The sequence below is a fragment of the Panthera pardus genome, unplaced genomic scaffold (assembly GCF_024362965.1).
Source record: "Panthera pardus isolate Hobbes unplaced genomic scaffold, ASM2436296v1 HiC_scaffold_13, whole genome shotgun sequence".
Taxonomy (NCBI): domain Eukaryota; kingdom Metazoa; phylum Chordata; class Mammalia; order Carnivora; family Felidae; genus Panthera; species Panthera pardus.
In genome coordinates, this window is record NW_026526688.1 from 102,202,148 (window position 1) to 102,224,759 (window position 22,612).

Here is a 22,612-nt window from a genome sequence, read left to right on the forward strand (position 1 = left end):
CATTTCCTTTTTTGACTCACAATATTTTCCTCAGCCTTTGGTGCTCTTATTTTAAAGACATGATTGGCTCATTGGGTATTCATTCCTGCTTTGTTAAAGATTAGTTGACCATATAGTTGATGAATCCATTTCTGGGTTTTCTATTCTATTCCGTTGGTCTGTGTGTCTGTTTTTGTGCCAGTTCCATACTGTCTAGATGACTACAAGTTTATAATAGAGCTCAAAGTCTGGAATTGTGATGCCACCAGCTTTGCTTTTCTTTCCCAGGATTACTTTAGCTTTTGGGGTTTTTCGTGGTTCCATACAAATTTTAGGATTGTTTGTTCTAGCACTGTGAAGAATGCTGGTGGTATTTTGATAGGAATTGTATAAAGTGTGTAGATTGCTGTGTGTAGTATAGACATTTGAACATTGTTCTTTCAATCCGTGAGCTTAGAATGTTTTTCTGTCTTTTTATCATCTTCAATTTCTTTCCTAAGTATTCTATACTTTTCTGAGTACAGATCTTTTACCTCTTTGGTTAGATTTATTTGTAGGTATCTTATGGGTTTTGGTGCAATTGTGAATGGGACAGATTCATTGATTTCTCTTTCTCCTGCTTCATTTTTGGTGTATAGAAATGCAACAGATTTCTGTACATTGATTTTATATTCTGTGATGTTACTGATTTCATGTATCAGTTCTAGCAATTTTTTGGTGGAGTCCTACATAGAATATCATGACATCTGTGAAGAGTGAAAGTTTGCCTTTCTTCCTTGCCAATTTGGATTGTTTTTATTGCTTTTTTTTTTCTGGTTGCTGAAGCTAGGACTTCCAGTACTATGTTAAATAATAATGGTGAGAGTGGACATCCCTCTCTTGTTCCTGACCTTAGAGGAAAAGCTCTCAGTTTTTCCCCATTGAGGATGATATTGGCTATGGGTCTTTGGTAGGTGGCCTTTATGATGTTGAGGTGTGTTCCCTCTATCCCTACTTTATTGGGGTTTTTATTAATGCTTTTTCTGCATCTATTAAGATCATATGGTTCTTATCCTTTCTTTTATTAATGTGGTGTATCATGTTGATTGATTTGCGATTATTGAACCACCCTTGCAGCCCAGGAATAAATCCCACTTGATCATGGTAAATAATTCTTTTAATGTACTCTTGGATTTAATTTGCTAGGATCTTGTTGAGAATTTTTGCATTCATATTCATCAGGGATATTGGCCTGTAGTTCCCCTTTTAGTGGGGTCTTTGGCTTTAAAATCAAGATAATGCTGACCTCGTAGAATGAGTTTGGAAGTTTTCCTTCCATTTCTACTTTTTGGAACAGTTTGAGAAGAAAATATATTAATTCCTCTTTAAATGTTTGGTAGAATTCCCCTGGGAAACCATCTGGTCCTGGTATTTTGTTTTTTGGAAGATTTTTGATTACTGATTCAATTTCTTTACTGGTTATGGATTTGTTCAAATTTTCTATTTCTTCCTGTTTCAGTTTTGGTAGTTTATATGTTTATAGGAATTTATCCATTTCTTCCAGATTGCCCAATTTATTGGCATATAATTGTTCATAATATTCTTTTATAATTGTATTTTTGTGGTATTGGTTGTGATCACGCCTCTTTCATTCGTGATTTTATTTATTTGGGTCCTTTCTCTTCATTTTGATAGGTCTGGCTAAGGGTTTATTGATTCTGTTAATGCTTTCAAAGAACCACCTCCTGTTTTACTGGGTGTTGTTGTTGTTGTTTTTATATCATTTTTTTCTGCTCTCATTTTTATAATTTCCTTTCTTCTGACTTTAGGCTTTATTTGCTGTTTCTTTTCTTGTTCCTTTAGATGTAAGGTTTCATTGTGTATTTGAGACTTTTCTTGCTTCTTGATGTAGCCCTGTACTGCTATGCACTTCCCTCTTATGACTGCCTTTGCTACATCCCAAAGGTTTGAACTATCGTGTTTTCATTTTCATTTGCTTCCATGTATTTCTTTATTTCTTCTTTAATTTCCTGATTAACCCATTCATTCTTTAGTAGGATGTTCTTTAACCTCCAGGTATTTGTGGTCTTCCCCAATTTTTTCTTGTGGTTGACTTCAAGTTTCATAGTGTTGTGTCTGAAAATCATGCATGGTAGGATCTCGGTCTTTTTGCACTTGTTGAGGGCTGATTTGTGACCCAGTACGTGATCTTTTCTGGAGAATGTCCCATGTACACTTGAATGTGTGTTCTGTGCTTTAGGATGAAATGTCTGAATATATCTGCTAAGTCCATCCAGTCCAGTGTGTCATTCAAAGCCATTGTTTCCTTGTTGATTTTCTACTTAAGATGATCTGTCCATTGTTGTAAGTGGGGTGTTAAGTCCCCTGCTGTTATTGTATTGTTATTAATGAGTTTCTTTATGTTTATGATTATTTATATATTTGGGTGCTTTCAAGTTGAGGGCGTAAATATTTATAATTGTTAGATCTTCTTGTTGGATGGACCCCTTTATTTAGACCTAGGGCCCTTCTTCATCTCGTGTTACAGTCTTTGGTCTAAAATCTAGCCTGTCTGAAATAAGTATGGCTATTCCAGCTTTTGTTTGACATCCATTAGCATGATAAATGTTTCTCTATCCCCTCACTTTCAATCTGCAGGTATCTTTAGGTCTGAAATAAGTCTCTTGTAGGTGGCATATAGATGGGTCTTGGATTTTTTTCTTTTAATCATTCTAATAACTTGTGTCTCTTGATTGGAGCATTTAGTCCATTTACATTCAGAATGATTATTGATAGATATGAATTTAGTGCCACTGTATTACCTGTAAAGTTGGTGTTTCTGGAGATTTTCTTGTTCCTTTCTAGTCTTTGTTGTTTTGGCCTTTCTTTCCCACTCAAAGAGTCCCCCTTTAATATTTCTTGCAGGGTTGGTTTAGTGGTCACTAACTTCTTTTGTTATTGTTTTTCTGGGAAACTCTTGATCTCCCTATTCTGAATGACAACCTTGCTGGATAAAGTATTCTTGGCTGTATATTTCCCCATTCAGCACATTGAATATATCATGCCACTCCTTTCTGGCCTACCAAGTTTTTGTGAAGAGATCTTATGCTAACCTTATTTGTCATCCCTTCTAGGCTAGGGATTTCTTTTCCCTCTCTGCTTTCAAGATTCTTTCCTTATCTATTTGGCACATTTTACTATGATATGTCTTGGTATTGGCCTGCTTTTGTTGATTTTGATGGGAGTTCTCTGTGCCTCCTGGATTTGGATGTCCGTTTGCTTCCCCAGATTAGGGAAGTTTTCAGGTTTAATTTGCACAAATAAACCTTCTCCTTTTTCCCTCTCTTTTTCTGGGACTCCTATGATATGGATGTTACTAAACTTTACGGAATTGATGAATTCCCTAAGTCTACATTTGTAATCTAATATTTTTTCCTTCTTATCAGCGTCATTATTTTCCATAATTTTATCTTCTTTATAACCTATTTGTTCCTCTGATTCTTCCATCCTTGTGGTCATCATATCTCATCAGTTTTGCATCTCGGTTAGCATTTTTAATTTCAGCCTGATAAGTTTTAAGTCTTTGATTTCTGTGGTAAGGGACTCCTTGGTGTCTTCTATGCTTTTTTCAAGCCAACCTAGTATCTTTATGATTGTTGTTTTAAATTCGGGTACAGGAATAGATCCTTGGCTGTGATCTCTTCTTGTTCTTTCTTTTGGGATGAACTCCTCTGTCTTGGCATTTTTTCTAGGTCTCTGTCTTCTGTGTGTTAGGAAAGCCTGTTATTTTTCCTACTCCTGAAAGTAATGGCTGTATTAAGAAGAGGTCATATACTGTCTAGGGCCTGGTGCTTCAGGAAGTATTTCTGTTATATTCTGTGTGCATGCTGCTATTGTGTTTTGGCTGCTGTTTCCCTCAGGTCAGTCCTCTGTAGAGTTTGTCCTTGCCTTTAGTGGGGACTTGTTTGGACCTTGTCTACTGTGTCGTGCATTTTAACTAAGTGTGTTTTACTCTTCTTGTTAAAAGAGGCTAGATCCTCTTTGCCCTAGGGCTGAAATTGCAGCACTGTATGGTCAGTAGACTTGGTGCACGCGGGAGATTTGTGCTCATCTTCTGGGGGAGGGGCTCCCTACTGCTCTGAATCTCAGGGACACTTGCTCTAGTAAAAAAAAAAGAACCTACAGAGTGCAGGAGGGAGGGCATTGGTGTAAGCAGCTGAAACCTCCACTGTGGGTGCTGTGCTGATCACTGTAGCCTGTCTGGGCTGATGCAGGGGAGAAAAATGGCACCAACCTGTTCTCTTGACACCAGAGAGGGGAGTTTGTGCCTGCCACTTCTCAGGAAACCCTCACAGAAGAGTGAACAATTTCCTTTTGTGTGTACCAGGCATCCCTCAGATCCCTTGCCTTCACCCTGTCTGTGTCTGAGCCATCTTCCCACTCCTGTATTTTATCTCAACTGGCTGGGCTTCAAAACTGCAAATTTTGGGGACCAAATGCCGCTGATCCTCTCGAGGAGGGTCTTGCCACACTGGGGCTGGCGACAGTTTGTCCCCAAAGTGCTGTTACACAAAGGCACAGGGGCTTGGAGTTTATGGTAAAGTGCAGCAAAAAGCTGGTGTCCATGTTAGCTGTCCTCAGCAGGAGTCTTTGCTTGTATGCTAGTGAACGGGGCAGCTCACTGGTGCCTGACCGCTCTTTTGTCCTCTGAGAGGCAGTGCCACCTCTCCCAAACGCATTCCAAGAAGGGGAACTGTCTCTTCCAGTGTGATGCAGGGGATCCTCAGACCATGCTGTCCACTCTCGGTCCTCTTCTCTCCTGCACAGGAGCCCCTCTATGCCCACCAGGCTCCACCCAGCTATGGTGCAGATTTCTGAAACTTCAGACTTTGAGCTCCACTCTTTGTAAAAACTTGCGATAATCAGCTCTTCTCATTTTCCCTGTTCCCATTTCCCCAATGGTTTTGGGGAAGTATTTTTTCTTGTGCAGTGCCCTGTGTCCTGTTCTTTTTCTCTCTTTCTCTCCTGTCTCCCTGATCCAGGTTCCCTCCCCTCCACAGCACCAGCAATTCTTTTCTACCCCAATCATGTCTCTGCACCTCCCACCTTCCACGATGTGGCCTCTTTTCTCCTTCTAGTTGTGAGTTTGTCCTCTCAGTCCTCAGATTGATTTCCTAGGTGTTCGAATAATTGGATATATATTATCTAGCTGTGTTCAAGGGATGAGGCTAGCATAGAGTCCTCCTAATATCTGTCATCTTAACTCCCAATCCATTACTCAGCTTTAAACGAAGTAAGTTCTTGGATCAGCAGCTTTCAGGAGGTTGGAGTGGTGTTAGAGAATTCCAGATCCTCCTTCGCAGCTAATAGAATTTTCCTATGGGCACAGGATTGTATTTGTGAGTTCATTTTTTCTTTATGTTTCCCTAACAGAAAATAGCAATATAAGACTAGTCAGTTGCAAGGCAGACTCTCCCTCTCCACCTCACGAAATACATCTAGCAAATATGGATTTCCTTTATAATTTCTCCTTCACTCTTCTATTCCAAACTTCTCTAGGTTTTGTGTCAAAAGGTCAAGGGAAGTTCTCAGCCATGAATGTCTGTCTTTGGCATTTCCTCACACCCTCATTTGATTTTTCATATGACATTTCTAAAGAAGAGTATGGATGCATCACAGGAGTTTGTGTTTCTGTTTCTTATTCTCCTTGTTGCTTTTGAATGATTTAGAAGAAGTGGGGGAAATTCCCAAATTTATTGTCAAATTCAATCTTCTTGTGTCTGAAAACTGTTCTGCTTCTATACGAGGTGATCTTTGCTACGCTGCCTAGAGGCTCCAGAATGCCGTACATTTCGTATTTTATAAGGAGAAGAATTCCCTGTCTGTAGCATGATACTCTGTGGTGCTCCAAAATTGATAGTATAAAAATAAACTCTGAGAAAAAAGGTTTAAATCAGCTATCAAACTTCACAGATGAATCAAATTTCATATAAATGCCTTGATTATATTTAGATAAAATCTCTTTACTATGGATTCCATGAGTGATAACAATTGGTTTTAGTTTAATGAATTCTTGTTTCATGCAGTGTAATTATAATATATGACTTACTTAAAGAAATCCCAGATCTTAATCTGCTAAATGGGGATTATTTTCTTCAAAGTGGTGACCTTTTGGGATACTCTAATTCTAATGGTGCTACCACAATTCAGAACATTTTTGGAATATCACTAAAGAATTACTTTTATAATAAGTTTATAAGACACAAAAATTGCTTCATTTTCATTATTAAACTCAGATAATTATTAATAAGACTCAGTGCCATATGACTACTTTTTTTTCAAAAATAGTCATATTCATCTTCAAAAAAACATGGCTGTCTCCAGCTGCACCTTACGTGTTTTACATCCAAATGAGTGTTTCCTCTCCAAAACAATTACTTCAAAAGTAGAGAGACTCAAGTTTGCCTCAAAGTATAACAGAGGAAGAGTTTCAAAAATACTTTGATCAATTACAGTGTTATTTATATTAACATTAATTATTAATAGTGTGCTGAGGTCATTTTTGTTAAGTGTGTAAATATTTTTTTGTTATGTTACAAAACTAGAGATGATTTTTTCTGGAGAACATAAGGACTTGGAGGGATAGCTATGATTGAATTCTGCTCATGAAAAGTTCAAGTTAAAGGTACATGGATATGCTAAAGTGACTTTAAGAAATGGGAATTTTTTCTAAGACTCCACAGACACAAGATTGTAGGTTCTTGGGTCCTATTCTCTCTGGTGTCTCTTGTAGCAGCTCTGCTTTAACTGCCTTCTTCAGCTTGGGAACTCCTTTCGCCAACGTAGTGTTATACTGTCTTTGGCCCACATGATGGTCCCTAGTCCGAACCACTAAGGCTACCATAGGTGGCTTGGTTTTACTGGAGGCACATGGCATTTTTCTCTAAAGGAGGCAATATGAGACATTCACATTAAGCTTCATTCATAATGAGGTTGATGGCACATTACGGACTCCCACTATTATGCATGGTCCCTGGTAACAAGGATACAAAGATACAGTCCATGCCTTCAAGGATCTTTCCCCTGGAGTGAAATTTCAAGATTGAGGTGGGAAGGAAAGAAAAATAGATGAACATTCACACAACCCTGTGAAATGTGGCATAGGTGAAATGTAAATAAAATGGTATGAGAACCTTGGGAAACCCATAGAAGGGGAATATTTAAAAACCCATCAAGTAGAAGCAATTCTAGTCTCTATTTCTCTAAAGAACAGAACTTTGACCAGTGGTTAGAAGGTATAATGAAGCAGATTTGATGCAATACAACAGAATTGTTTTTTAACTGCTACAGTTGTCTAAAAATAGATTAAACCAGCTGTCTGGAAAGAGTAACAGGCTCTGAATCACAGATGTTTATTCAGAGGCTGTGCAATGGTGATGGATCAGGATGTCTCACAATGAGTGGTATGAAAATATGAAAAACACATGACTTCCAAGGTCCCTTTCCTCTCTCAAATTCTACTCTCTACTTCTGAGTTCTTTATATTTGTTCAAACTAGTCTTACCTTACAGTCATACTTTATAGATTTCTAATATTCATATTATGGAATACTCATGGACAGTCAAATTTGGCTTCTCTGTAGGATTAAATGAGAAAATGAATGTAAAAGTATCTGAAGGAGTTCTTCACAAGTGTTAGTTGAATTTGAATTAGTGAAAAATAAGCAACTGAAAAGAAAAGGTTTGATGCCTTTTGGGAATGAGGGACATACCCATATATCCAACTACCCACATTTCAGTCCTTCTCCCAGTCTTAATGAAGGTTTAAAAAATGAACTCAGATTTGTTTGCAAGAGGTAATTTTTAAGGTAACTACCATCTAGGCTTTCAACACTCTGGATAGAGAAAATCTGTGATCTACTCTACAAAAGTCACAATGTCTACCTTAAGGAGTAATTCATAGGATCATACCAAGAAATTTGGATAATTCCTGGAGGTTTGTGGACTGTGGACTTCTATTCCATTAGTTAGTAACTTGACCAAGAGGGAAAAATAATGAGTTTGTTAATGGTCAATTTTGTTTTGGGTACTGGCTTTGATTAAGGAATCAGTTGAAAATTTAAAGGTAATATTTACAATGGTAATTTTACTTGCCACATATGAGTTTTATGATCCTTGCCTGTAGTATTATTAAGCATTATTAATATTGGTTAATCAAGATTTGCTTTATAGAAATATACATGATAATGAGAGCATAATAGTTATACTAATTGAGCACCTACTATGTAATTTACCTGTATTATCTCTTTTACCATGTAGATTCTAACATTTCCATTATGCAGACTAAGTCACCAAGGTTCCACAGCTTGTAAATAATGTAGTTAGCAACTCAAATCCAGGCAATTTGCCCTTGCAACCCACTTTTTTAACTGCTACACAGTACTGCCTTGGGTTCACTGGACAAGCTACCTAATAGAATAGAAATAGCTAACCTTTGTCCCTTGTCTGAACTCCACATCATTTTGGAATTCATGAATTATCTTTCCAATATGAACTAAAGGATGAACTATTACCAGGTAGTGTCATGTGTGGAGAAACTAATTTCAATCCAACATCAGGTGTCTTCTTGCCTTATAGAGAAGCTCAAACTTAGTACAGTGGTAGATATAAATATATTTAAGCTATTAATATTAAGATGCAAATTTTAAAAAAATGAATATTTTTTGTGGGATAAATGGAAAGCTTTAAACACACCAGATTTTGGAGGGGAAAAATTTAAGCCTATAACCACAATTTTCCCTAGTAATAGTTATAGATATAGATATAGATATAGAATAGATACAGTAATATATCTACCTATTTTCCCTTCAATGGGGAGTGTAATCTGAGTAACTTTCTACATGGTGTTTCTAGGGAAGCTGAACTCATTTTAATTTTTAAAATATTGTACTTTCCTCTTCCTTTCTGGAAGTAAATATAAATTTTCATAGATTTTTTTCTTTTCTTTAAATGTTTTTGAGAGAGAGAGAGAGAGAGAGAGAGAGCGAGAGAGAGAGAGAGAGAGCGCACACACAAGTGGGGGAGGCAGACAAAGAATCTGAAGCAGGCTCTAGGCTCCAAGCTGTCAGCACAGAGCCCAGTGCAGGACCTGAACTCAGGAACCATGAGATCATGGCCTGAGCTGAAGTCATAGACTTTTTCTAAGCATAGTTTTGGATAACGTTAAATATTTTATAGGTTATTATACTAGAGAATGTGGGTAGCAATATTTTAGTCTTCAAATTTTATCTTTATAAATAATACTAGCAAGAACTAACATTTTCTAAGCAGAAATTCTACTTTTAGATGCATTTTATTGTTTAATCTGTACAACCTATAAGTTTTTATTACCCCCCTCCCATATTTTATATGAGTAACTGGAAGCTTAGAGAGGTTGTTAAAGTACCTTAAGTTCACTCAGCTATTAAAGACATGTGTTCACATTAAGAGATTTTTTAAAATTCTGAACCCATTCTGTCTCCCTTTAAGCAATCTTATTTTTTGTGGAGGTAAGATTTCTAAATAACACATTCCTGAATGGTTCTAAACAAGACCCTTATAAGCTCTGAATTATTCTCTATTTATATTAACTAAAGTTTTTACAGCTTTGTAGAAGTGAAAAATATTTGTTTATTTATTATAATTAAGGGCTGTTGCTGCTGAAGATGGAATGAATGCCCAGGCTGGTGAGGCACATCAATTTGATAGGCACCTCTACTTAGGGGATGCCTGGGTGGCTCAGGCGGTTAAACATCTGACTTCGGCTCAGGTCATGATCTCATAGCTCATGAGTCTGAGTCCCCCACCGGTTTAGCTTGAGCCCCACTTCAGGTGAGCACGAGTCCTATCTCTCTCTCTCTCTCTCTCTCTCTCTCTTCTCTCTCTCTCTCTCTCTTTCTCTCTCTCTCTCTCTCTCTCTCTCTCTCTCTCTTTCTCTCTCTCTCTCTCTCTCTCTCTTTCTCTCTCTCTGTCTTCCCTTGTGGGATTCTCTCTCTCTCCCACTCTCTCTCCACCCTCACTCACTTGTGCCCTCTCTCTCTCTAAAAGAAAAAAAACACAAACAAAAAACCTACCCAGAAGAATATTTTAGTAGTTGTATGTTGTTGGGTTTTTTTTTTTTTTGGTTGTTTTTGGTTTTTTGTTTCTCGTTTTTTGTTTTTGTTTTGTTTGTTTGTTTGTTTGTTTGTTTGTTTTTTTGATAGAACAGGGAGGGACAGAGAAAGAGGGAGAGAGAGAATCCCAAGCAGACTCCATGCCAGCATGGAGCCTGCCGCAGTGCTCAATCCACAAGCATGAGATCATGGCCTGAGATGAAATCAAATAGTAGGATGCTCAACCAGCTGAGCCAACCAGAATCCCCTTTAGTAGTTTTGATTTTATTAGATTTTGAATTTTAATTATGAACTATTTCTAACACAGAATGGTACCACAAATATCCTGTTAGACATCTGTGCCACTACCATCTTGATTTAATAAATGTTAACATTTTACAATATTCTTTTTGGACCTTTTTTGTAAGGATTTTTTGAGACGACAAAATTCCCCTGCCTACTCTATTACAATAGCCTTTATCCCTCCCCAGCGATCTTCACTATATTGAAGTTCATGCGAGTTCTTGCCATGTTTTCTTCTATATATTTATTACTTAAATGAGTACACTCATACCTTTATGGACTGGTTTTATGTGTTTTTGAAATATACATAAATTAATAATATACTACATATTCTGCTTTTTTTCCACTTTATGCTTTGAGAATGATCTATGTTAATATGTGTATATCTTGTTTTCTATTCTCACTGCTACAGTATAATCCATTTTATGAATATTTAGCTTATTTTCCATTTTTGAGTATTATAAATAATGCTGTAGTGATCATCTTAGTAAATGTCTCCTTTTATGCATTTGTGTTTTTTATGGATTACATACCTGAGAATAGTTCTATCAGTTTATATTTCCAGCAACAGGGTATGAGAGTTTCTCATTGTTCTCAGAAGGACTTGATATTAACAGATTTTCAAAATTTTGCCTACTAAAAATAGCTGCCCTGTACATCTTCAAAAATGTTAGCATCATGAAAAACAAAGGCCAAGGAGCTATTCCAGATTAAAGAAGACTAAAGATACATAACATCTAAAAACAGTGTTGTTCCTCAGTTGGGAAAATGAAACAAAGTCTGGATTATGTATTAAATGGTTTTTGCTCCCTTGTTAATTTTTTTGAAGTTTGATCATTGTAGCATGGTTATATAAGAGAATATTCTTGTTCTTTGGGAATACTCATCGAAGTATTTAGGGATAAAGGGACATGATGTCTCAGAATTATTTTTAAATGCTTTAGCAATATAATAATACAGAGAGTGAGATTAAGCAATGTAGCAAATTTCTAACATCGGTGAATCTAGGTGAAGGTTATATGTGAATTCATTTTACTTTCAACTTTTCTTTAGATTTGAATTTTTTTCAAGAGAAAAAGTGTTTGCTAAACTCATAGGTGTGAATTTATTCATTAATTTACTCTTCTCTGAGTACTAGTGAGATTGAACATCTTTTCCTATGTTTGTTGGTCATTCAGATTTCCTTTTTTGTGAATTTGAATTCCTTTGCCTAATTCTATTTTGCCATTTGTCTTATTGACTTGTCAAAATTCTGTAATATTCTCCTTACTGATTCTTTGTTGATGTGTTTTGCCAACAACTTATCTCACTTTTTGGTTTGTCTTTTAACTTTGTGTAATGGGTTCATTAAGTAGTCTTAACCCATATAAAATAACTTTGTTTTCAATAATTTTCCACTAACTGTCCTATTTTGAACTCTTCTTTTCCATTGAATGGAGGATCTCTTTACAACTTCTGGTCAAGATTCCAGAACATTCCAGTGACTTGGTTATTAGAAAGTCCCATTTTTGTAATTAAAGAGGCAGTTAAGTTTATTTTGATGTATAAATCTTCAAATCAAATCTAAAGCTCTTCTTCTCCTTATTTTTTTTAGCATAAGCTAAACGTTTCCATGTCTCTAGTGGAGAAAGGCTGTCGTCTACTTTGTACATATCTCCCCCTGCTAGCTCATCAAGGTGCTAATCCTCTGCTATGTGGAATGGGAAGAAGAAGCCAGAGGGCAGGCATCTTTTCATTTGAGCTTACTGTGGTGCGGTTTCTTCCTTGTCGGTCACTACTGCTCTAATGTTGACCAAGTTTTAACATCCTGACTGTGGCAGACACCCATGTGCTGCCTCTCTCTAACTGGGTTGGGGGCATGTTTAGAGGGTTTGAAAAGGCCATGTAAACTACTTTCCTTTTGCACAGCTCCTGAAGCAGAGATCTGACTCTGATTTAAGGTTCACATCTAATTTTCACCTTTTCCAAAAGGATAGTGCATCTTCCCAGCCCCATTTATTGAATCCTTTCCCACTGAGATGTCTTTTTGCCTTCCACCCAATATAGTGGAAATTAATCCTTTTGCCAAATAATGAGAATACAGGTTGACCCAAAGGCTGTTCCTCTCTCATCTCAGTTCTTTTTTCCCCCTGACTTAATTGCCAGGAGCAGGTCAGCAAGTTTGCCAGAATAGACATTTAATTGGAAACAAGATACCAGGCCTTTTGTTTAGGCAACTCTAATCTTTATGAGTGATTGCCTTGGCTTTCCACCCTCCTCCTTAGCTTCTGGGAAGTGGAGGTGTACCACCTCCCTTCCACCCAGGAAAAAGAATAACCTCTCCAGAAGTCCATGATCCCTCCCATGTCTCTGTCCTCTTACTTATGTGGGGTGAGAAGGAAGTTGGTGGTAAGTACTGGTCTAGCAATTCTCAGTAAGTCTTAATGGGAGGTGGCTGGTCCCAATTGCTAGTGACAGCTTGGTCTTAGACCATGGAGTACTTAGTATCCCTTCTCATCAGTTTGGGATTTATCAACAATTCCAGGACAACCGGAAAAATACCATTTGACATAAGGTTGCATTTCACTGGTATTTTCTTGCATAAAAGTTTTTAAGTGTCTTAATATAGTCAGATTTATTAACCTTTTCCTTATAGCTCATCCTTTCTTTTAGCTTTTTCCTTTTTATTTTAAGTTTATTTACTTATTTCAAGAGAGAGAGCATAAGAGGGGAAGGGCAGAGAGAGAGGGATAGAGAGAATCCCAAGCAGGCACCGCACTGTCAGTGCAGAGCCCTACATGGGGCTTGAACCCATGAACCATGAGATCATGTCCTGAGCTGAAATCAAGAGTCAGATACTCAACCAACTGAGACACCCAGATGCCCTTCCTTTAGCTTTTTCAATAACTATTTCCCTATTCTTTTCAAAATTTTGCTTTTTACATTTAGATCTTTTGTCTATTTGACTCTTTAAAAACTTTTTTGTTTATGGTGTATGAGGTGTAGAGATCTAATTTTAATTTTCCCATAAGGATAGTTCTTGTCTCAATACTGTTTGTTGAATAGTCTCTTCTTTCCTGCTGATTTGTATTACCACCTTTTAAGCTGCTTTTAACTGATACACATTTCTTTGTATTTTCTTTTTATAGGAATCAACTCTGTTGTCCCCTAAACTAAATTAGATCCCTGATATGTTCACCCATCATAGTGAATTGTTCCATTGAAACTTTATTAGTAGAAGTTGTGTTCACTATTGCATCCCTAGCATTTAGTACAGTACCTGGCACAGAGTTGGCTCTCAATAAATGTTTGGTGAAGGAATGAGCAAATCCAGGCCAAGATCCACGTGGCTGTGAGTCTGCCCTAAAGTCTACATTCACAGATTTCAATAGGTTTTATATTTTACTGTGATTGGTAAAATGGATTTTTCCTTTTCAATAACATAGGCTCTCTCTTGATCTGTTGTCCTTTGAGACAGACATTGTGAATATTCCTAGATTTATCCTTTTCTTGAGCTTGGCATCTAATGGGTCACTTAGGTTCATAATTTCCACTTCCTAAAAATTAAGACAGATTTTCTATTCCTACTATATTTTCATTTCAGTTCAGGCCTTCCCCCTCTTTTATTTTTTAATGTGATATTTGATATATGCACAAAAATGTGTATAACACATAATAAGTTAAAATTACATGTACACCTATGGAAACTACCACCTGCCTAAGAATGATAACATTATCTGTCCATGGCCTCTACTTCATTGCTTCTCTCTGGCCCGCCCCTTGCCTCCACCTAAGAGGTAATCACTAACTTGAAGTTTGGGTTTCTCCGCCTCTTGCTTTTGTTTTCTTTTCAAATATAGACTTGGTACATAATGCAAATATTCCTACCAAGCATTATATAGATATACTTGTTCTTGAGCTTTTTAAGAATAGTTTCATACTTTGTGAAGTCTGCAAATTGAATTTTTCATTCAACATTTATGCTTCTAAGATTCATCCATACTGCTGTGTGTGGCTATGGCTAATTTCATTATTTAATTTCGTTAGTGGACACAATGACGTTACATTGTGTAACATACCACCATTTGTCTATTCTCCTGTTGATGTTTGTTTAGACTGTTTCCAGACTTTTATTTGCTATTTTGGACAAGATTGCTGTAAACATTTTTGTTTATGTCTCTTTGTCCACATGTGTAAAGTTTTTCCAGGCTCTGTATCAAAGAGTGGACTTTCTGGGTGAAAGGGTATGTGAGTATTCAGCTTTAAAAGATAATGCCAAATTGCTTTTCCAAGTGGTCTATCTATACTCATGCCAGTAAAGTGTAAAAGTCCCCATTGATGCATATTCTTTCCAACATTTGGCATTATGAGATGTATTAATCTTTTCCCTGTGCAGATGTGTAATTGTGTCTCCTTTTAATTGTAATTTGTATTTCCCCAAGAAAAGAATTTGAAATTGTTTTATAGGCCTACTGACCATTCTTGTTTCCATTTCTGTGCAATGACTGTTTGTCTTTGCTCTTTTTTCTATTGGGTTATTACTCAAAGTCACATATTTTAGATCCAAATTTAATTCTTTATCAGTTATAGGTATTGCCAATATTTTCTTTCAACTTGTGACTTTCTTTTTTACTTTTTTAATAGTATCTTTATAAACAGAACTTTTAATGAAGTTTTAATTTTAATAAAGTTGAATTTATCAGTCTCTTCTATTATACTTGGAATTTTTAAATCTTGTTTTAAAAACACCCAGCTCTACACTGAATTTATAAATATATTTTCTTATGCTTTATCTTAAAGGATTTAAAAGCTTTGTCTTTCACATTTAAGATGCATCTGGAATTAATTTTTGTGTACATGGTATGAAGTAGGGCTCCAATTTTATTTTCTTATTATGGGTAAACAATTATCCTGTAAGAGAATTTATTTAGATTGAAATATACTCAAAATACATATTGCTATGAAAGGAAAGCACACAATATAACAGAATATATGGTATTTAGAAAGTATAAAATATATATGTGGTAATTAGTATGTATACAGAATTTAAAGAGACATACACCAAAATAACAACAATGATTATCTTTGGATAGTAGAACAATTGATGATTTTTGTTTATTTCTTTTGTTCTTTTCTGTATTTTCCAATTTTTCTCTGTCGGACATATATTTGACAGTGAGAAAATAAGGTAGTATAGGTGATAATATAGTATCAGCACATCTTAAAGAGAAATCATCAGTTGAAAGAGAAACCATGAATTGAAATCTTCCAACTTAACTTTTTTTTATATAGCATCTTCCATTCCTAGGGATATGGGAGAATGTTTGTGGATTATGCAGTAGGTCTCAGTAGAAGGTGAAAAGCCATTAAGTTGTGGAATCTGGGTTAATCTTCTGTAAATAGTTATATAAAATCTCTCTCTCCTAAGTTGTGTTTGCTTTACAGGTAATGTGCGACTCTTTGGAGAATAGGATCTGGGTTACTTATATGTATCATTGGTGACATAATCATTTCTTTTTGATCAACAGCAGATAATGAAAAGACTTATAAAGCGATATGTTCTGAAAGCACAAGTGGACAAGGAAAACGATGAAGTTAATGAAGGTAAGCATCTCCAACTTGAGAAACATCCTTTTGCAACTAACTTAATGAACTTGGGAAACTTGTTATTGAAGGATACTTTAAAAATCCAATCTCAGGTAATAGTTCCAAGATTGACAGGAGAATCTTATGTTAATTTCTAAAATTATCTTTTTAAAGGAATGGTTATTTAAAATGTCATTCAGAGACCATTTATCTCTTCTCGGAATGCCCTGATTCTTAGAATGTAAAACCTGCTATCTTTCTGGAAGCTTTTAAATCCCTATTATATAAGGTAGTCAGTAGTTTCAGTTCTGTTTTCAGTGAGTGCACATGAGTGTTAACCTTTTTCCAATATTAACATTTTCCAATAAAATAATTGACTGCTTGGCTCAAATAGAATCCACATTTCTTCAGGAAAATCTTTGCTTTGTTATACACAAATCTTGCTCTCATCTAGTGTTTCTCTTTTGCCTTTCACTTTTCTTCTTGGCTCCTTCCTTAATGGTGCCTATTTTTCCACATATATCCTAGGCAGGGCATCTGTCTGGATTATAAAAATGTTTCACCAAAGGCTAGGTGGGTCAAAGCACAGGCCCAGAGTTGGAAGAAAAAGAAAATCAAACTTGGAGAAATAAGTTGCCTTAAAAATGGAAACTGTAGCTTACACCAGTGAGATGCCACCAGATGATCTCTATCTGTGCTGATAAGAGAGAAAGGGCTAAACTAAATAAAACTGGTGATGGGTTTTGAAGCCATTACTTGATGAGCACAAGGAATCCCTTGAAAATCTGAGTCAGTCCAATGATACATGTATGTAGAAAAGAAGTCTATGAATGTGTGATTGAGGATCAGCAAAAATCCAATCATGATGCCCTAGAAATTGTCTCAGGGAGATAGGATTGGAAAGGGGTTGTAGTCTAGAAAGTGGAAATCTGATCATTTGTGCAATAACCTCCCTGGTGGGAAGGGGTACAAAAACAAAGTGATCTGGGGAATTGGATGGCTGAAAGCATTAAAACCAAGGAGCATCTTCCAAGTCCTTGCACCAAAGAGGAAAATGAGTTAGTGAGAATTTGGAGTTTTGAACAAAGTTCTAATTAAACTATCATACAGTTTAACAGCTTCATTGATAAATGAAGGGACTGAAGTCTGAAGAGGCTGAGTAATTTGTGTTTGCTGTATTGGCAGACTACATGTAACACTTAATGTATAGTCTTCTGGGGCACCTGAGTGGCTCAGCTGGTTAAGCATCCAACTCTTGATGTTGGCTCCGATCATGGTCCCATGGTTGTGAGATTGAGCCCTGCTTTGGGCTCTGTGCTGGGAATGAGATCTGCTTAACGTTCTCTCTCATCCTCTTCTTCTGTCTCTCCCCTGCTCTCTCTCGTTCTTTCTCTCTCTCTCGCTCTCAAAAAAATAAAATAAAATAAAAGTATAGTTTCCCCATAAGTCAAAAACAAGGAAGGAGGATATGGCAGTAGGCATGCAAAAGGGGATCCACTGGGTTTATAGTCCAAATGTAATACTTAATGGAGTGAAAATCTATTTATTTCACCAAAGACTGGCCTTGTGATTTCAAATTAGATCATATTGCCAAATGGGAAAGGAAGAAGCACTTTTTTTTTTTTTTTGGTCTAAACAAAATGAATCTGAAAATGTTTTATGTGTAGTCCTAAAAAATAGAATTCTTTAAGATAAAGAGGTTCTGACTTTCATATATGTAAGAACATAGAAATTATACTTTAAACCATGATAAAGGTAGCAGGGAATATCATTAAAGGTATGTTTTACATGTGATTCTATTATAAAAAGCTGTTGAAATACTAATGATTTGAAGAATCACTTCTTATAAATTCAAGATAAATTTCTGCCCCAAAGTTCACCTTTCGATGTCAATGGCTTATCTACATGATAATCATTTGCAAGAGAATCCAGTTTTTAATTGCAGTCTACATATGATCAAAATACTGCCAAGCTTAATTATGGGTATAGTTGTGTTTTAGTAGCCAAAAGTCTCCTATGGAGTTTCTTAGGTATGTACACATTGCTAGTGGTTTCACATCTAAACTTAATTTCACCGTTGCTTGTTACTTCCTTATACATTGGTTCTCTGTGTCTTACAAACCCTTCCTTGGCTCCAAGTTCATTACCACTGCCTTCCTTAATAATCACTTTATGTTCTTCCCAACTCCTCAAACTTGACATAAAATTTAGTTGTTTCATATGAGTATTTGCCTGTTAAATAGATTGACTAAGCTTTAATTAAGTTGCATTTTGCTAGGGTTCTCTTCCATCCCAGCAAAGGGGGATAATCCACGTAGGTTTCAACCCTTATAGGTCTGAGGGAACCAAAGGGACCCTCTATAGACAGGATGGAGATACCCTGAATGCAGATCAGTTAACAGAAAAATCACCCCGTGTTAAGAGGTGATTGAGCCCCAGAACAACACTTTAACTGAGTTCTACTACTGAAAACATAGCTGGACTATTTTTATAGCTTTTGTCAAACATAAGTATATTTTTAAAGATTAATATTTCTTAAATATCTTGAAGGAAAAAAATTGAAAAAAGTACCTTGGACTTTATGAAGCAAATGTGTTCATATTGTATGAACTCATTCTTTGTTCTTTTCTAAATCCAAAGAGCAAATTACCCATATGTTTTTTTTTTAATACAAATACTATAGGTGAATTAAAAGAAATCAAACAAGATATCTCCAGCCTTCGTTATGAACTTTTAGAGGACAAGAGCCAAGCAACTGAGGAATTAGCCGTTCTGATTCATAAACTCAGTGAGAAACTGAATCCTAGCGTGCTGAGATGTGAATGATTCAGTAACCTGGAATAATGGCTTTGACTATAGCACAAATGTGGGCAATAATATTTCTAAGTATGAAATACTTGAAAAACTGTGGTGTAAATTTTTAGTTTTAACTGCCTTTATCATGTGAATCTTTAAAAGTTAGGTCTTAATGATTTTACTGTTTTATCACATGAAAATGGTCTTCATTTTGATTGTCTGCCTTGACATTATAAACAATGACATGCCATTGTATTTAAAGGCCCAGTATTATTACATTACTGACATTTTCGTCCACTTTAGAATAAACTCTATGTCTTTGCACTACCTGTTTGCCTCCAAGAGACCGTAAGCTCCTTGGGGACAGGGACCATGTCTTATTCATCTTTGTGTCTCCAGCATCTAGTACAGTGCCTGGTACATAGTAGGTGCTCAATAAATGTTGAACCCAACTGAACTGCCAACAAAATACAAATAAAAATAAAAAGGTCATCACTATGTAGCATTCCTTCCATTGTCCAAATGCTGAAGACATTTTTAAAAAAAAATAGAAACATGAAATTTTATAACTGGCTATGACTTGGTAAGATTTTCTTAGAATTTTTGGCATCACTCATAATCCTAGAACCTTTGAGCCCCGAATGAAGAATTTAACAATGAAATGGGTTAATAGAAAATATAATTACATATTTAAGTTTCATAGAATTGTTCCAAACAACACATTAAAGATTTTTCTAAAGTATATACTCTTTGCTTTCTGTCTTAAATTTTCATTTGTTGTTTTTCAATAACGTGAATTTATTTAGTGGGATGGTGAGTTTTTTAAAGTTAGGGGATATGCAGGGTTGCTCTTTTGTTATAACCTTCTAATTTCTGCCTCTGATGCTTTAATGCTAAATAAGATATCAATGACTGACTTCTATCTTGCCCATTAGCTTCATTCTGAGTTTTAGAGGGTATGTCTATGGGAAGAACCAGGAAAAAGCAATGACTGTCTACCTGGAAACACATATCCAAGCCTCACCAGGTATGTTTCGTTTCCCTTCGAGGCATCTCTTGCCATCATTGCTTACAATGATTGACATCCTTTTTCTTATCAAAGCATTTCAATTACACTTTCTATACAAAATAGGTGGTGATGAATCTGTATTTGATTTTTATTTTATAAGTGAGTTAAATACTGGTAATATCCACAACACCTCATGCATCCCCTTTAAGAATGGGGGTACAGGCCAGTAATTTCCCTCATCTCTTCACAGACCATAAAACAAAGTATTTTTTTTTATCAGCTAGGTTTTGTCTCATGGAGTTATGCCTATCTGGATTCTCTTCACTCTGTTTTTGTCAAGTCAAACAGGAATACGAATTATCATAGCTTAAGGGTAGTTTCATAGGTTCTAAAAAACAATTAAATACATTATATGCTAAAACTCATTAATATCACACATTTTTTGTTTTCTAGACATGAAAACAAAATGACCACTAAATGGTAGCTCTTTAAAGATTATTTCTTAATTTCTACTTTTGGGGATTTAAAACAGTTAATGTAAGAAAAGAACTTTATAGGGGCGCCTGGGTGGCTTAGTCGGTTAAGCGTCCGACTTCGGCTCAGGTCATGATCTCACAGTTCGTGAGTTCGAGCCCCGCGTCGGGCTCTATGCTGACAGCTCAGAGCCTGGAGCCTGTTTCAGATTCTGTGTCTCCCTCTCTCTCTGCCCCTTCCCTGCTCATGCTGTGTTTCTCTCTGTCGCAAAAATAAGTAAACATTAAAAAAAATTAAAAAAAAAAAGAAAAGAACTTTATACATTTTTGCTACCATTTTAGAATATTTCATTAACTTTTGTGCTTTGCAAATGGTATTTTGTGTTAAACATTTTTCAAACTTTATATATTTTATGTTATACCTCAGAGCTAAATAAAATATTGATTTTTTCTTTGTTACTATAGTATGTTGTTACTATAGTTTATATTAAAACAGTAAAGATATGAAATTTCCATAATAGAAAATACTTACAGTCTTCTAGTATTGTCTAGGATTCCAAGAGTAAAAGGTTTTTCCTGTACCTATGGGACAGCATATTTAGTAATCTTCCTAATTGGGATTGAAAAAATGTTGAATGGAAAAGTGTCAGATTTAGCTGAGGACATTCTTCCTAGGATCCTTGGAGTGTTGAATGAAAATAAAGCTCATGGCAACTATATCCTGTAAGAAAATACATTTTTTTTTTTTTTGTCGTCTATGCCTTTCACAACTGCAGAGCTCCAAACATAGGTGGTTTTTCCTTTATTTACTATGCTTATGTAAAACTGGTACATTTCTGTTATTTCATTTTTTTCCTTCTTCATAGTTTCTAGGTGGTAGCCAAGAAAGAAGATGTGATGACAAGATGTGGTGGATACTATTGATATCCTACCCAGATCCTTTTTAATGGGCCAGTGCAGGCATCTCCCAGATTCTGTGAGTGTTCCCAGAATAGCAGTTCCCAACAATCCACTTCTTCAGGGAATTGCCCTCAACTGAAAGGAAGCCCTGGATGTTATGTCTCCCCTTCCCCATACCAGTGACCAACTGGGGTGGAAATAAAAAGGCTGGGCCCTTGTCTTTAGGTGGGCCACATTTTTTGGTGTAGTTCATGCTCAAGAGCTGCAGAAGGGATTAGGCTTGGCCAGACTCCAGTTGAGACCAAATCTGTGTTTAGCTTTTCCCTCTATTATCCTGTCTCCCTTCCTCCCTTTCTGCTGAGAACATTCCTTCAATATATCATACCCAAATCTTATTAGGCTTTGTCCCCAGTGAACTCATCCTAAGACATAGGTATTACTGTGATAATATAGATGCAAGGTAAGGATTATTCTAGGTGATTGTTATCAAAATTAATACTTCTCTGAGGTTAATAATAACTCTGGGCCAGCAACACCTTGTCTCACTGTTTTAACAGGAACATTGGGCTTAGAAGCAATGCTCAAAGAATTAGGTGGGGCAACTTGGAGAAGGGAACATTTTAGCAGAACCAAAAACAATTTTGTTTAGCGAAACACATTTAGGTGATTATGATTAATTAGAAAATTATCCAAGTCCTATATCTGTTTTTTAACTTCTTTGCTATTCTTAGTTTTTTCCTCAGTTACAGATAAAGGAAAGGAAGCAACTCTCAAATTGCTTCTTAGGCTTACTCTTTAAAAATTTTGGTACTGTAAGTGTTTCTGTATTAAATTTGCTGAAGACAAATACAGAATTCTGTATTAAATTTGCTGTATTAAATTTGACTTAATGGAATTCACAATACATTGAGAAGCTTAGATTTATAGACTTGAAATAAAACAGGGAAATAAGCAAAATAGTATCTGGTGTCTTCAGAGTTCTGTGTACTTTAAAAACTTAAAAATGAGATGTATTTTGTGATTGTTAAAAGCAAATTTACTACAACTTAAGACAACTGTCTTACTCAATCGTGTCCAATATATTTTTATTTCAAATGTGTTAAGCCAAATGAAAGAAGCTGTTAGAAATGGGAAGGTAAAGTGTCTTATGAATGATGTCTAAAAAGAACTGAAGTCACATTAATTGTTTATTGTGTGCCCTGGGACAAATCTGGTCTTCTACCATGTTCCATCAAACAGGGCTTTGCCACAAGCAGATTCTCAGTCTTTGGGTGTCTCAGAGTTCTTTCAGGGGCTTGGTATCATCACCCAAGGTGGTAATGATCTTTCTTTCCATGTTTCTTTTTTAAAATCAATCTAAAAGGTTATTAATTTTTTAAAATACGAGTTTGAGAGTTTCCCAGTTGGTACCACATGTTAGTGGAGACCAATGTATATACTCATGAGTCAATCACTCAGTCAACCACCTTTAGCTGTGTT

The 22,612-nt window shown here is 36.0% G+C and overlaps 1 protein-coding gene across 6 annotated transcripts in view; it reads left to right on the forward strand.

The window, feature by feature from the left end:
* TRPC3 (transient receptor potential cation channel subfamily C member 3) overlaps positions 1-19,495 on the forward strand; it is a 73,627-nt gene extending 54,132 nt beyond the window's left edge. For 3 of the 6 annotated variants that reach the window (XM_053901278.1, XM_053901280.1, XM_053901279.1), the window contains 2 exons: positions 15,901-15,973; positions 18,639-19,495. In XM_053901278.1, the coding sequence (XP_053757253.1) occupies positions 15,901-15,973; positions 18,639-18,781 (216 nt within the window). In that variant the 3' untranslated portion in view covers positions 18,782-19,495. Of the gene's footprint in view, positions 1-15,897; positions 15,974-18,638 lie in introns of all 6 variants that reach the window. The other 3 variants (XM_019418946.2, XM_019418928.2, XM_019418938.2) reach the window with 1 other exon arrangement.
* The last annotated feature ends 3,117 nt before the right edge of the window (positions 19,496-22,612 follow it).